This window comes from Lygodium microphyllum, chromosome 5 (genome assembly GCF_053477565.2).
Source record: "Lygodium microphyllum isolate KBCC chromosome 5, Lygodium_microphyllum_v1.1.10, whole genome shotgun sequence".
In the NCBI taxonomy this organism is placed as follows: domain Eukaryota; kingdom Viridiplantae; phylum Streptophyta; class Polypodiopsida; order Schizaeales; family Lygodiaceae; genus Lygodium; species Lygodium microphyllum.
This window is the reverse complement of record NC_141139.1, coordinates 54,488,186-54,504,535: the sequence shown is the minus strand read 5'-3', so window position 1 is coordinate 54,504,535 and position 16,350 is coordinate 54,488,186. Positions and strand designations below refer to the sequence as shown.

The 16,350-nt window shown below is 42.0% G+C and overlaps 1 protein-coding gene across 2 annotated transcripts; it reads left to right on the top strand.

The window, feature by feature from the left end:
• Positions 1-668: 668 nt before the first annotated feature.
• LOC148035837 (serine/threonine-protein kinase Nek3-like) lies at positions 669-14,356 on the top strand. Of its 2 annotated transcripts, XM_087677851.1 has the most exons (16): positions 669-1,037; positions 1,218-1,384; positions 1,825-2,338; positions 2,421-2,487; positions 2,596-2,661; positions 2,838-2,884; positions 2,983-3,028; positions 3,120-3,200; positions 3,497-3,539; positions 3,673-3,722; positions 3,882-3,963; positions 4,074-4,123; positions 9,956-10,029; positions 10,118-10,169; positions 12,202-12,807; positions 12,933-14,356. In XM_087677851.1, exons 3-16 carry the CDS (start codon positions 2,226-2,228, stop codon positions 14,145-14,147), a joined length of 2,592 nt encoding a protein of 863 aa, XP_087533977.1. In that variant the 5' UTR covers positions 669-1,037; positions 1,218-1,384; positions 1,825-2,225; the 3' UTR covers positions 14,148-14,356. The 2 variants fall into 2 exon arrangements, with proteins under 2 accessions (XP_087533977.1, XP_087533978.1); XM_087677852.1 differs by lacking the exon at positions 1,218-1,384.
• The last annotated feature ends 1,994 nt before the right edge of the window (positions 14,357-16,350 follow it).

Sequence of the window (16,350 nt, the reverse complement as noted above, 5' to 3'; positions counted from 1 at the left end):
AGTATATAAAGTATAATTTTTAATGCATTGGAATTGATGCCATTGTTATGAAAAACCGATGTTTAATGTAAAATGAATTGTAAAAATTTCAAAAATACTCCCAAAATTTAAAGAAGAAGGTTTAAAACCTTCAAATTTATAAAATGTTTAATTATAATAATGGCAAATACATGTAATTCGATTTAAAATTCTTTAGTTGGAGGTTTTTGTATCTCTAGCAAAAATGTTTTCAGTGAATAGTGAGATTTAGAGCCCGGGGAAAAAAAAACCGAGTTGGAAATTCTTGAAGATCTCCCATGCGCGATCTAGTCGTGAATTTTGTGCAATGATGTTTTCAACCATGGCCTAGGAATGTTGCGAATTTGAGGGCAAATTATAGTGTCATATGGAGACATTCAAATTTGCTGCTGAGTCTGCATCGAGGTTATGAACCACGCTAAGAAGTTCGCATTGATGCTTTGAAACACGCCATGGTGGGAACATGTAGTTACTTTATTAACATTGGTCAATAATGAATCTCCTCAATTATTTAAATTGGTTTGTACTCCATCTTTACCAATTATAATTATAATCAATAATTATTGGTTTGGTTATACACTCTTGACTCTATCTTTACCAATTATATTATAATCAATAATTATTGGTTTGGTGATACACTCTCCACTCTATCTTTGCCAAAGTTGAAAGTTTCCTTGAAGCTTCTTGCCAGCTCAAGCTCAAGGGATCATCAATGGTGGCCATTCGTGTGAGGTATGCTACTGATATGGAAGGTTTCTACTGCATCAGGGATGTCGAATCAGAGAGGGCCTCACAAATAAGCAGCTCGCCATAGCATGAAGATTGTGGCATCAGGAAGGTAAAATCAGAGAAGGCTGAGAAGTATGCAGCTCGCCATAGCAAGAAGCTTATGGCATCAGGAAGGCCAAATCAGAGAGGCTGAGAAATAAGCGAAGCTTATGGCATCAGGAAGGCCAAATCAGAGAGGCTGAGAAATAAGCAGCTCGCCATAGCAAGAAGCTTGTGGCATGGTCCGGAAGGTAAGAGAAGAGGCAACATTTTCTCTCTCTAGAGAGAAAGAGAGAGAGAGAGAGAGAGAGAGCATTACGAAAAAAAAAAGAGAGAGAGAGAGCATTTTCTGGCAGAAGTTAGGACTTCCACATGCTATGCATCATCGTGTACACTCATCAATAAGCATGGATTCTTGTTCATATGTCTAGGCTAGAGGCTACCCCAGCCATGAGCTAGAGAAGACAACTCACGACGACGCAAGACAAAACCAGCAGAGATTCAGTCTATTCTCAGCGTTATCGAAGAAACAACTTCAATGGCCGGCGTCAACCGGAGTGGCAGAAGTGAGATAAGGAAGAAAAGGTTTTCTTAACAGGTCTGACACAGAGAGAGAGAGAGAGAGAGAGAGAGAGAGAGAGAGAGATCATTGTCGTGACTCGTGACTCGTTGTCTTCTTGAATTTGCTGCTTTTCCCCGCGTTCATGTCCTTAAGGATGGTATCATTGTAGAGCTTTTTCGAGAATCCATCTCTTAAGGATTCCCTCGAGTCTCATTTGCCTGCACTCCTTCGGCATCCTTTACTGATGTCGATAATTCCACACTTTTTTACCGCATAGGGTCCCACTTATCATCATCGTCGTCGTCATCATCATCATCATCATCATCATCTACCCGGTTCTTTCTGCAATCCTTGCCCATGCAGCAGACAATGCCTTTTCTTTTGTGCACTGTTATGCATGCGAGACTCTGAAACACCAGGTCCACAAGGACATGTCTTCTGCAAACAGCTAAATTCATTGCATTTTCTTTATTCAGGTCTCTTCGGGCACTTAATTACTGATTATCCGCCATGTCCTGCTTATTCCCCTTGTAAGCTTCGTATCTCTCTGCACCGGGATCATCATTTATCAATCATACCAATCATCGAACTTGGAAAGCAAGCGATTGTTAGAGAATCTTCGGGATTTACGATTCATGGGCCGGATTTCGGGCAAATCAGTCATGGCGTCAAAGAACGTGAAACGGAACGGTTATTGCAGTAGTAAATTGGTTTAATATCCTTGTGTCGGTGATTCCGGGCTATTCTTCGTGGAGGCTTAGATTAGCCGGTAAAGAAGATTTACCTTCTCCAGAGCCCTGTGGCGACGAAGCAGAAGTTTACGACTCCTGTTCAGAAACCGTACTAGCCCTTTCAATGCTCCACGCAACAGAGCAACATGAAGGAACTTGCGTCTTCATCCAAGATGGACCAGTACGAGATCATGGAGCAAATTGGAAGGGGTGCATTTGGCTCTGCTATACTTGTTTATCACAAGCTCGAGAAGAAAAAGTGAGGGTCTTCTCTCTCATGTTCGGTTTTCCACCGACAGCGTTTCATTCATTTCTGCCGCTCTAAGCATGCTCATCTACAGGTATGTACTGAAGAAAATACGCCTTGCACGCCAGACAGATAGATGCCGCAGATCGGCACACCAGGAGGTGCACACGATTTCTTTTATCTTATTCCATCCTTGCATGGACCCAATGTTCCTTCATAATGGAAAGTTTGCTCAAGTTAGCTTAGGTTAACCTTCATTAATGTTACAGATGGCTCTAATATCCAAGGTGGTTCACCCATACATCGTAGAATACAAGGAGTCATGGGTGGAAAAGGTGCAATACTGCATTAACCCCGTTATAGCTGCTGTTCCTTTGTGTATTAAGCATATGCCACAACTTTGTTTAAAAGCAACGCCTTTTCTAGGAGACTTGCCGCTTCATTTGAAGGTTCATACAAATTTGATGTTTTACTGATTCATTGGAGTTAATTCATTTGTTTTTGTATGTAGGGGTGTTATGTATGCATAGTTTTGTCCTATTGTGAAGGAGGAGACATGTAAGTTGGTTTTCCTTGCAGTAGATAGATTTCAAGGTATTTCACGTGGTGGGCTCAAGTGAGTTTGAGTTTTACTTGGTGCACTTTGCTGCTCACAGGGCGGATCTAATTAGAAAATCCAATGGTGTATACTTTTCAGAAGAGGTTTGTTCCCAATCAACATGAGCCATCCTGTTTACAATTTGTTAAGGCTTCCAAGTGTAGCAAAGTCTCAGACTTTTGATAATATCTGCAGAGGCTGTGCAGATGGTTAGCTCAGCTCTTATTGGCGGTAGACCACCTTCATTCAAATCACATACTTCACCGTGACCTGAAGGTAAGTATCTGCCTATCCCTGCTCTCTTGTCCCGTGGTACCTGCACAATTATCATGTCCATGACCTCCAAACGTTGTTTAGGAGCTGCATGACATTATCTCCATACCTGCTTACCATCTAAGGTCTTGTATTTTCATTCATTAGGGTGCTGCTTTTTTATTCATCCATTCCTGAATGAACTGATGAAGGAACTTAAATTTCATCTGACAGAGCAGGAAATCTATTGGCAGTTTTCAAGGCTATTTAGAGTTTTGATATTTGTTTTACAAACTTATGGTGCTGTCTTCTGCTTACAGTGTTCAAACATATTTTTGACAAAGAATCAGGATATAAGGTTAGGTAAGACAGGTGCATCAATGTGTGGGACTGCCTGAAGTGGAATTTCAAGTGAAGCCTTTAAAGATTCAGGAATGCATTTTTTCCACTCTTTATGACAATTTCTGAATATTAGACGTCAGTGGTGTGACTGCAGGGGATTTTGGTTTGGCAAAAATGTTGAAAGCAGATGATCTCACTTCTTCGGTAATTTAACATGTGCTAAGTTCATGATTGTAGAACACCTCTCTCACATCAGAAACAACCATTATTATGTTTTTCTTCTCTCAAATACCGAGCAAAGTTTATTTCTGAAAATATAGCATAGATTATTTGTGCTAATTGTGCAGTGCTATATTGGTGCAGGTAGTGGGAACCCCAAACTATATGTGTCCTGAGCTTCTTGCTGATATTCCTTATGGATTTAAATCAGATATATGGTCACTAGGTGAGTTTGTTCAAGCCAGTAATAAACTCTACACTAAGATTTGTATACTATGACTTGTATGTATCGTGGCTATTTAAATGCTCTGTTAACACCAACACATTTGTATTCAGGATGCTGCATGTATGAAATGATGGCACATAGGCCTGCCTTCAAAGCATTTGTAAGTTATTTCAGTATTTTGTTAAGCCTCAAACTAACTAAAATTTGAGCAACATAGCAACACTCTTTACCTGTAGATGTTACTAATTCACTAACATGTAATTATTGACGCCATTCTTGAATTTGAAATGGTCAAAACAAAGGTTTTCAGAAGTATCCTGCAAGCCTGACTCTCAACATCGGGAGTAGAATGTTGATAGTCCTCTCATGGCCCTTCAGAATGTCAACTCCTATGGCCCGCATGTGTGAACTTTCAAGTACCATAATAAATTTCTGCCTCAGTCTTTCTGTCAACATTTTTTGAGGTCATTCAAGAGCAAATGGGACGTTGGTTTATGGCACATTGTCATTGGTATGGCAGACTGATTCTCCAATTATAGAAGGGCCAACAAGATGGTATAGCACTATGATGGGTGTTGTACTTGAAGGCTAACAGCATGAGCACTTTGGTTGAGATGAGATTGTCTTAACAGTTTCATGCTACATATTGCAGCAATGCAATGTTTGGGATTCTTTAATTCTGGTTCACCCTCTACATGAGCTTGGACACAGATAGTGACTGCATTTAATGGACATAAGGTTGTGCAGGCAGCAGTGCACTGCAAAATCTGGAGTTCGTTGGGGGCAGTTCAGCCACCAGAGGGGAGAGTTGACAGCAGGAATGGTGACTACCATTGACTGATACTGGGCTGGTCGGTCAACTTTGCTGGTTTGGAACGTTTTGTAGCTCCCTATTTTGCAAGTTAGCCATAATTTTAGGCCGTTTGTTTTCAGCCTATTTTTAGGCAGCTCTCATGGGGTTGTATTATCACGATTTTGATTTCTGTTCTCACACCCTAGTACGTTGTGTCTTTCCCTTTTCCATCAGCATTTTTGAATGCCAAAGTTTTTGGGCTTCATCTTGTCATATTCACTTCAGCCTTTGAGTTGTTTCTGCTGTCCTTTGAGAGAGTGATAAAGGCTATGGTGTATCACAACCTATCCAAACTTTTCCCACATTTCAAGATATGTATGCTCATGTTTGTGGTTTCTTTGCTGCATTTTTGTCTGTTATAGGCTACATTTTGCCACAACACTTGTTTGACATCAGTACGGTGGTGTTCATGGTTGCTGGTGGTGGGTTTGAAGTGATGCCTAAAATAGCTATTTGAGCTAGTCGCTGATTGGGAGAGTTACAGCTGCTTTTTATTGGGCTATTCGAAGGTCTTGAAGTGAACACAAAGTTTCCAGCTCATTTAGATCTGATGCTAGCAATCTTTTGAAGTAAAGATGCTAGAGTAGAGAACCTCAAAAATGAGGAAGTTGTACAGGTGATGTTACCCATATTGCAGGCATACATGAAAGCAGAGTTGGCCGACCAACTGCTTGCTCTCTGGAGCACTAAGGGGTGGGTTGTAAAGAAATCACCCTGTTAGAAGAATTTTGAGCCTCTACAGAGAGGGAAGACTCAGAGATGATTAGGGATAGAAGTGGAAACATAAGAAGGAAACTGCAGAGAAGGGTGAAAGAAAGGATAGCATCAAGATCTAGTCAGGCCCCAAGGTGTAGATGGTGATGCTTCTGTTGATGCTCCTTCAACAGGACCAACAGTGCTGCTACATTGTCCTAAGTGTGGGGAACCTCAGAGATGGGTTGCTTACCTTTTGAAGCCGACACTTCACACGAAGAAGCCATGCAGATACTGAGGTGGGAATGTAGGTGAAGCTATTGGCCATGACTTGAAGCCTGAAGGTGAAGGGAATTCCTCCTACCTCAGTGACCACTAACAGTGCAGGGGTTGAAAGGTAACACACTTGGTGGTGGACCTACTTGCAGACTTACGTGGTGTCAACTTGGGCAGGGATGTGCACTGTCCTCTTCAAAAATGTACTTTGGTGGATTATAGGAGATGGTTTAATGCCAAAAGGGAGACCTTTAAGCAATGAGTGAATGAAAACTTTGATAGTTGACTGTTTCTAGAAATATTGGTTAATGTTATCTATGAAGATGCTCGAGGCGGATTGTGTGTATCGTTTTTCCAACAGGGTGTGGGACATCATATACGCCCATAAAAGTGCATGATCGTAGCAGCATGGAGCTGGCTGTCAAGACCTCCGAAGTACAAAAGTAGGCACTCACAAGGGCGATCCTAGACAACAATTGGACGGACAGGAAAGTTTGGCTTAGCAGGGAGGAACCCCCAAGATTTTTGAGACATGAACAGAACTTGAACATGTCGCTTCAAGGCCACAAGACTGGAGATCTAACCACTGACCATCTGACCAACTAGTGGAAAGCAAGAAGAGATTGAAGAGTTCATAGGTTACCACCAGGCAGTGAAACAGTTATGCAAGTGACGCTTTTTATAGTGGCTCAGAACAACACAAGCTCTTCAGATAAAGCTTTTTGGGGAATGAGGTTTTTCCAAGGATCTCATTCAGGATTGCTTGGCAGAGGAACTAAATCTCACCACATCCTTCCTAGGACCCACTGCCATTGATCAGGCTTTTAAATTGAAGCAGAAGAGGTGGCCACTATACCAGCTACATGGGCACGTGGATGTAATTGCATCTCAGTTGAGGGCTTTCAATGTAGTAAGGCTCTTTAAGTGGGCCCACTTTTTCAAGCGAATGTTATTGTAGGCAGTCAGAGCTATGGATCATGGTAGATAGGTGGAAGACGTCGTCGATCATGGTAAGTAGGTGGAAGATGTCCTCCTGTAGGTGATTGAAGCAGAAACATGGGCATGTGGATGTAATTGACATCTTAGTAGAGGCCTTCCAATGTAGTTAGGCTCTTTGAGCAGGGCCACTTTTTCAAGTGAATGTCATCCTAGACCAGTCAGAGCTATGAATCACGGTAGGTGGGTGGAGGACATCCCCTAGGCGAGGTTTATCACTTCTTTTTCTTCTTTTATCATTGCAGACTAGGAGACTGGTGGGTAAGGCAACAATGCCAGTGATCTTACATGTCAGGGTTTGGCGTTTAGGGGTATTCTTCCGTCTCTTCATTGTGATTTTTGAGAGCATGATGGTTTGTTTCATAATGATTTACCCTTTTCTCCATCTGGCCTTAAAGATTTCAACTTAGGTCTTATTCTTTGAGTTGAGCTGCCCTCTCAGGCTCCAAACAAGGTAATGACATTGTTGAGCTCAATGTGCAGATTGAGGAGTTGTTAGGAGGTGATTTTGGTTAGCTCTTCTTCCTCGTGTACCAGTACTGCTTATGAAGAAGGATGGCAGCATGAGCTTGTGTTGGTCACTCAACTAACCAACCATCAAGAATCTGTTTCCTCTACCTGAGATTGATGAGCTGATTGTTGACTTAGCTGGTGTGACCATTTTCAGTGAGCTTGACTTTAAGGTCATGCTCCCACCAAATTTGGATCTCTCAGAGGATGTGCATTCTCCCTTGGGTGTACTGGTGCTGCTCATCAAGTGTATGATGGAAGCATGCATAGGTTTGTGGATTTTGGGTGCTCAACCACCAAAACATGAAGAACCAACTCTCAACCTCATATCAGCAAGCTATTTGACCCATTTGGTGGTGTGGCTATTTCAGCAAGCTCGACCTGAAGTCAGGCTACCAGTAGATTTGGATCTTTTGAATGTTTGGGCCGCCTTTGGCTTGTTTAAGTTTCTGGTCTTAGTTTTGGATTGACAAATGCACTTACTCTCATGGGTGATGGTCAGGATCTTCAGACCACCTCAATGAACCTCATCATTGTTTAAAATGGATGATGTTATGAAGTGTAGCAGGTCTCCAGAATACCTTCAACTATGCCTCCCTTTGGTACAGAAAGCACTGCCAGAAGAAGAGAGTTGCTTTTTTGGTTTTTGGGGAGATAGGAGACACGTCTGACCTGCTGACCCTTTTTTTCGGGGAAGGGGGGGGAGGGGGAAGCAAGTTGTTCAATGGTGAATATTGCTTAGTTGAGGTATGTAATTCAGTGTGTATAATAAGCATGGACCCTGAAGACAGTCATGCCCATAATTATGTGTTTGGCACCAGTCAATGTGCATGAGGTGCAAGCCTTCTTGGGAATCACTGATTCCTATCGGTTCTATGTGGAGCATTGTACACAATTTACTCACCTGCTTATAATGATGATGGGAGGATTTGCATTGACATGTTTGAGTTAGCTGGTGTGACCATTTTCAGTGAGCTTTGACTAAGGTCAAGGCTCCTACCAGATGTGGATCTCTAAGAGCACATGCACTGTCCCTTTGGTGTACTTGTACTGCTCGCCAAGTGGATGGCAGCATACATTGGTGTGTGGATTTTGGGTGCCAACAACCCAAACCTGAAGAACCAACTTCTCTGCCTCATGTTGACAAGCTGCTTGACCAATTGGTACGGGGTGTGGCTATTTAGCAAGCTTGACCTGAAGTCAGGCTACCACTAGATTTTGACCTCTTGAATGTTTTGGGCCACCTTTGGTTTGTTTGGGTTTAGTCTTAACCTTTAGATTGACAATGCACTTGTTCTCATGGGTGATGGTCAGGATATTCAGATCACCCCTTAGGAACCTCGCCATTGTTTAGTGGATGATGTTATGCTGTATAGCAGGTCTCTGGAATACCTTTGACTATGCCTCAGTTTGGTACAGAAAGCACCGCCAGCAGAAGAGAGAGTTGTGTCTGAACTCCCCAGAGTTGGGGCGAGCAAGTTGTTTATTGGTGAATATTGCTTAGCTTGGGCATGTAAATTTTAGTGGTTGTAATCTGCATGGATCCTGAAGACGGTCATGCCTATCATGTCATGTTTGATACCAGGTCATTGTGCATGAGCTGCAAGCCTTCTTGGGAATGACTGTTTCCTATCAGTGCTGTGTGGAGCATTATACACACTTATACTTACCTCCTTATAATAGTGACAGAGGGATTTGTGGCATGGTTGAGTTATCTGGTATGACCATTTTTAGTGAGCTTCAATCTCCCACCAGATTTGTGTTTCATACAGAAAACACTGGCAGAAGAGTAAGTTTTTTTGTGTTTTTCGGGGAGATAAGACACATATGCCTGAATTCCAGGCTGGGGAGGCAGCAAGCTGTTTAACGGTGAATATTGCTTAGTTGGGGCATGTAATTCTGTGGGTGTAATCTGCATGGACTGTGAAGATGGTCATGCCTATCATGACATGTTTGGCACCAGTCAATGTGCATGAGGGGTAAGCTTTCTCTGGGAACGAGTGTTTTCTATCAGCACTATGTGGAACATTACACAATTTTCTGACCTGCTTATAATAGTGACAGAGGGATTTGAAGGGATATGGTCTAAAGACAGGGTGGCTGCCTTTGAGGATCTGAAGGTCATCATTTATCCTTCTTGTCTATTTTTCATTTGCCCAATCTGAATGAGCCTATTCTAGTCATTACAGATGCATGCAGGAAAGCTATCGACTCTGTGTTACCGAAACAGTGACATCACATGGCTTATGAGGTTGACAAGATCAAAGAGAGGGAGCTGTGCAGCTACATGTACGAGGAACTTCTAGCATTGATCTGTGCCTGATGCAAGTGGAAAGTTTACTTGCTTGAGCATGATATTCAGATTAGGACTGATCATCTGGCATAGATACCTCCTCTGATCCAGCCACAGCAGGATATGTCTCGTATGCTATTATGTTGATAGCATTCTTTTTCTCAGTTTTGCTATGAGATTAAGTATATCCTTGACATGGCATCGCATCTTATGTGTCTTTTTCCCTTTGTTAAAGTGGATAGTATTCTTTACTTCAGCTATATGACTTTGAAAATCACTTATTGTTGTTTGTTTTTGTGTACTTTCTGCATAAATGTTAAGGTGAATGGTTATAGGGATTCACATTTTTAAAAACTGGTCTTTTACTGCAGGATATGCAAGGCCTGATCAGCAAGATTGCGAAATCCACACTTGGACCTCTACCGGCAATGTACTCTGCATCCTTGTAAGTGTACTAGAGCAAGGTTCCATGAATTTGGTATTGTAGATTTCAGTTATTGACAAACTTATCATATCATTGATGTGTCTGCCAGGAGGGGGATCATAAAGAGCATGTTGAGAAAAAACCCTGATCATCGACCAACTGTACGTTTTTGCCACCCTTTTCTTCTTCTGCCCTCTTACTCTTGTTTCCCTGTCTACTCCTCCTTCCTTAAGAAACGAAATTTCCAGCCCCTATTGCAAGCATGCATTTCATAAGTTGCAATGAAGTGACAAAAGACGGCTATGTACAGCCAGATATCATGTTTATTTGTGTTCCTCATCATCAACCTTACAAAAAATATGTACAATCAGCTGAAAATGTCAAAGTTAACTGACATCTCAAGAGTGTTGCTGCGATGTGTTTCCAGCTGCTTGGAACTCTGTAATCATACACAAACTAGTGAGGGCAGAGTTCATTGCAGTTGGAACATGTTGTGCAGTGTTATGTACCTGAAACTTCTTAGGTTATCAGTGATGATTCAAAATGATGATATTGGTATGAGAGAGGAGTCGTGGCATACTAAGAATGTTTTGCATGACCAAGTGCTATGACCTGATGGCAGTTATGCAATTCGTCATTTAGCTAGGTAAGTGATTCATAAAGAGTTTAAGGGTCCAGAATTAGGGCTAGCCGATTTGCCTCCCAGAGATATGATTTGAGGCTTAGCACTACTTAAAGCTGCAGCAGTTTATTGGCAATGCTTTGGTCAAATATAACTTTGTAAGTGAAACCCTAGTTGAATGGTACTTTTGTTCTGTCCACTCTGGGCTGGAAGTTTTGTGCTTGATAAGGATTATTGCAGTGCCGTGCGATGCTTTGATATAGGACAGTGGGCAGTTCCGGAGTGATTAGGACATCTCTGGATGGGCTATATAGGTATGTATTTAGGTCTGATTAGCAGGCATAGGTATGTTCCTGTGTATCCGAGCCAACCTCAAAACACAGATAGGTTCATGAGGCAGGGGCCTTGTTTTGAAGTCATATCTCATGTTCTTCTCAAGTCCTGTGCTATTGTGAGTTTGGCTTTGCCTTGCTCCTTTAGCATCGCTGATTTTGGATGTCTATTTTTTGCTAAATTTCTTTCATGATGATGCTCTAGTCATACATTTTACTCCATTTCCTTCTCATTATGTTTGGCCTTTCCACTTGGTTTTTGCAATTTAGTCCAAATCAATCTCACAAGTTAAGCTTTTGTCTCTTGCTCTTCTATACTTTCTCTTTCCATTATGAAAGGCAAGCCTTTGTGATCCAGAAGTTTTTTTGACTGCTTCGTCTGTCAGAAACTTCCTGTTAGAAGCTCTCAAGTGGATATAGCTTTCATAATACTAGTGTGTGAGGAGGCAATAGTGATTTTGTAGCACGACTAGTGATATAGATGAAACAACAAAGCTCTCAAATGGATGTAACTCGCATTGCATAATGCTAGCCTGTGAGGAGGCAGTGGTAATTTGTAGAATGAGCAGATTATTATTATTATAATCAGTAGCATTGGAGTCTAGATGCTTGATGATGCAATGCATAGTCAAGAGAGATCTTAAAGAACTCCATCTTTTGTTAAAATGATATTTTGAAATTTTCAATGGTTATCTTTGTGTGTAAATTGAATCATGTCAGACAGCCTATGCACAGGTAATGGTGTCCCTGGAAGTAGCTGATTGTCTTTATGGTCATGCAACTCGTGGAATAGTTGAAGCATGTCATGATTACTACACAAATCTTGTTTCATGAATTGGCATGATTGCATAAATGAGACCCATCTTAGAATACAGTTTTTCCCTGGAAACCTTGCAGGGTTGAACTTAATGCATAAACATCCTAAAGTGTATGTTTAGCACTACAAGTCTATGCAATGGAGGTTTGCCAGGATTGCACTAAGCATAGCCCACTCACACCATTGTTGCAGCTTTGGCTGTTATAATGCATGATGTAATTTACAATTTGACTCTGTGAATATTTGAATTGGAAATACTTCAATTTAAATCTATTATTCAAGATTTTCAGGTCAGTTTGTTTGCAGCTTGATAAGGTGGCATCAGAAGTTGGCTTCCAACTAACTATCTTTTCGTTACGGTAATAGATTAATCAAATAAAGATTTCGGTGATTTTTATAATCTAGGGATTGCATATTTTCAGGCCTCTGAACTTCTCAGGCACCCTTATTTACAACCTTTTGTCAATCAATGTCGGATGCAAGCTGGCTTTGATGCTGCTCCTGGAAGAATGCAAGGAAACAATATTGAGGATGACATTGGTAACGAGAGCATGTGTAGTAGTCGTATGAGTAGCATGACCAGAAAGAGCAGTCCCGCTAGAAGAGTCAATGATTATAGTGCTCGTAGAATGCCAATGCTGGATTCTGGCAAGTTGCTGGTTGATCTGAACCGTATTGAGCCTTGTGATTGGCCACTATTCCATGATCGAAAAGATATATCCAGATCATCAAGCCAGGGTTACATATTTTCGACCAATGCTACTGGTGACCTCAATAATACGGCATGGATGGAGGAACTAGAAAAACGTTACTTATTGGGTCTTCATGAGGAGAAGACTGACCTCCTTTCCAAAGCCAAGGGTGACACCATGTATACAAAAGCTCATCAAAAACCTACCCCAGCCACACCTGGACGTGTCAGCAAAGGGCCTTCCACCACAGCTAGCCCACGAACACCTAGCAGAGGTGCTGTCACTCCTCGATTGAAATCGGAGTCTGCCAAAAAAAATCAACAAGGGAGGCAATTGGTAATCACCATTCCAGTTTGTGTTCTCTTTTTCACTTGATTCATATGCTAAAGTTTATTTGTTTCAATCAAGGAATCTGTTGTGTCCTTCTCTGATCTAACATTTTTCTTGTTACATTCTGCCAGCTTCCTGGAGGTGAAGCCTCACCTCATGTTATAGTTCGTACAGATGGTCAAGATGAGCGGGTGCAATTAGTTAGGCAGAAAACAGGACTAATAGGGGCAACACGGAGATCCTCCTTGCCATTTCCTGGAAAAGCTACTGGCTTGAATCGTAGAAGCACTTCTCCTACCAATGCAAGAAATGCTTTAGCTTCAGGGAGCCCTAGGATTACCACCCCAAAGTTTGTTCATTCTCCTAATCAGGAAAATTCTCCAGCTGTGCCAGATTCTGCAAGAACATCTTTACACAAGCGGACACCAACAGGGATAGACAGGGCAGCCTCTGATGTGCGGCATCTTATGAATGGTGTTTTGGCCACATCAGCATCTTCCAGACAAGACAGGGCATCATATGGTGCTCACAAAAGGTTGGCGGCAGATCAGTCCCCAGATGTTTCTGTGAACTCTCCGAGGCTTGATCTGATACCTCGCTTCTCTCTTAGTACTTCTGATATGTTGCCAATTGGCATCGGGGAATATCATGAAAGAAAGAGAAGCTTGCAGGGGGCCATTTCTAAACTTCAAGAGGCCATAGAGATGGAAGAGAGTGCCCATGGAAGGTTTAGTACCCAAGAATCAGACCAAGCAACTTCTAGGTCATATGGAGGTTGCAATTTTGAGTACGAGGATAGAACACAAGAGAAAGGGACCATCCAAATCCATGAAAGGGGATCAGTTCCTGCTAAGCCAGTCTATAATGATGTGATACATGTCATACGCCACAGCACGTTCCGATTCGGAACTGATCATGAAGCTCAAGATAACATGGATCCATGTGTTGAGCGGGGTCCCAGTCATCTATATGACCTTCGTGAATCAGAAATGGATACAATGGTCTCTGCATCTACTGTGGGTGCCCATCAGTCTTCATCTGAGCAGCATCATCATCACCATCATCATCGCCAGGGTATGGTGAGTGTTCGAGGGCGGCGAGGGTGCAAGGGTATTGATGTGCGCTCTGATCGTCAGAGAGCAGAAGCTCTAGAGGGCTTGCTAGAACTGAGTGCAGAGCTACTTCAGCAGCAGAGATTCGATGAACTTGCTATTGTGCTCAAGCCATTTGGGCGAGGTAAGGTTTCTCCCCGGGAAACTGCCATATGGTTGAGCAAGAGTCTCAGGGGCATGATGCTGGAGTATGACCAATATCATAGCTCTGGGGATATGACAAACACAGAATGAGCTAACGGATTAAGTGTTACGTTTTCCCCTTGTACCATAGACTTATCTTGTCTAATTGGAATATCATCAATTGTAAAGTCTCTATAAATTCTATTTATGTCAGATGTTTGCTTTGCATGCTCCTCGGAATCAACAGGGAGATACAATGCAATTGGTAAACTACTGCAATTTCGGATTATTTATATCAATTGTCTTAACCTGTGCACTTCCTTGCAGCTTTGATTTGTTCCAGAAGCGATTGCATATAATCCTGAAGAATTTGGGATATAGCAAATCTATTTAAAACAATAAACAGAGATTTTAGTTAAGCACTTAGATAAAAGGCAGCAATAGAATTCACAGCTGCAAGGGATCCCTACTGTCATTTAAATGGGTTACTCGGAGAAATGGACATCTTGTTCTCCAACATGATGTCCCAGTTGGGACACCATCTAGATGTTGCTTGTGACATACTAAATGGGAACTTGTTAGTGTCTGCCAGTCAAATATACTTTCTACGTACTTCACTACAACTATAAGTGGTTATTTCCTAAATGTTTCAGTCCATATGAGCATTCGTGCAGTTAATCCATTATACATAATCAATTAAAAGCTCTCAGTAGTATTGTTTGCAAACTCTCATTCAAGATAGATACCTGGACACTACCCCAAGTTTTCATGAAAGTAGTGCTCAAATATCATTTTATTTGAAGGGATAATAGTGGATCCAGGATGGAGTGATCCTCACTTCGGGAAAAAATGCTAACCAATCAACACTGTTGACAGAAGGGAAAATGGTGGTCCTGTAAAGAAGAAGAAGAAGAAGAAGAAGAAGAAGAAGAAGAAGGGATAATGGTGGATCCAGGATGGAGTGAATGCTAACCAATCAACACAGCTGACAGATGGTCTGTGTAAAAATGCTGCACATATATCTATCTGAAAAATCAGTCTGCATCGTATGCATATTACAAAAAGAACATCCCTGGTTGTTCATTGCCTGCAATTTGGTATTGCGTTCAGCCTCTCATCTTACAGATTTCAATCCTGAGGAGATTTGGGGTGTATACGGTATCAAAGATCAGAGAGTATATTCAAAAGGTAAAGCTGGATTTCAGAAGTGTTGTGTGCAAGCCATCACTTGATTTTTCTTTATTGTCAAACCTCCTTAGCTGATTTATTGCTGCATCAAAATAACTCTGAAAGACACTTTTTTAGGTCCTTTCCGGTTCTCAAGCAAGTCCTTGCAATGGAATAGGGTGCCTTATCCTGCTATGGCAGCTTCTTGAGTTCTGGATATGTAAGATACCTGTGAAACCTCTCTTGCTAATAGTGGAAGCTCAAAGTCAGCTGCTTTCTTTAGCAAACATAAAAAACCAAACACTTTATGGTACTGTATTAAAGAGATGAGAATGTTCACATGTTCCACTGGGGAAACACAAAACTTGCTCAAGGCTCTTAAGGACCACCTTGATGATTGTCCTCGCTTCCTGACTTGACCCCAATGCACTTGCCAAAGGCAACTTCTATGCTATCCCTACTATATCTACAGCTGTTATGGGCCCTTATGTTTGTAACAGACCATTCCCCTTTCATGACCACTCCTCTGATCACTGCCCAATTCCTCCAGGACTTGTTCATATTTCCTTCGTCTCCAAGGAGAGCTTGCCTGCACTTGATGGAGTTGTGAAGCCCTACCTCAAATATTACACTCTCTTTTTAATCTTGCACACCCCAAGAAGAGGTGAGAAGAGTTTTCCTCTTCCTTGAGCAGAAAACAGACTGGGGAGGAGAGACATTGGTGAATTTCCTCCGTTTGTCCTTCATGGGGAGCTTCCTCATTAGGACTCTCCAAAGGAACAGGTTAGTCTGGTTTGAGGGGGTTGCTTTCCAAACCCACGCACATGTGCAACTCCATAAGCCTCTGAATCATTGGGGAATTGCTTCTTCCAATCTTTCCTTGTTTTGAGGATGTACTTCATGTCCACTTCCTACAGTTAGCTCTACCTTCAGCCCTAGTGCAGCAAACTCCCTGCTGCACGCGCCAGAAGGGTAGTGGCTGCAAGTCCTAATGGATGAAGGCCAGCCGTCCTTCCTCCCTAAGATCTCCTGCAGTCACTAGGGCTCCTTGTTTGACAGCTTGTGTGCTCCTCTTGCCTACTCCGTTGGCTTCCCATCCAGCTTGGCAGAGTCCCATATATGGACCCACTGCTGAATTCATTTGTCG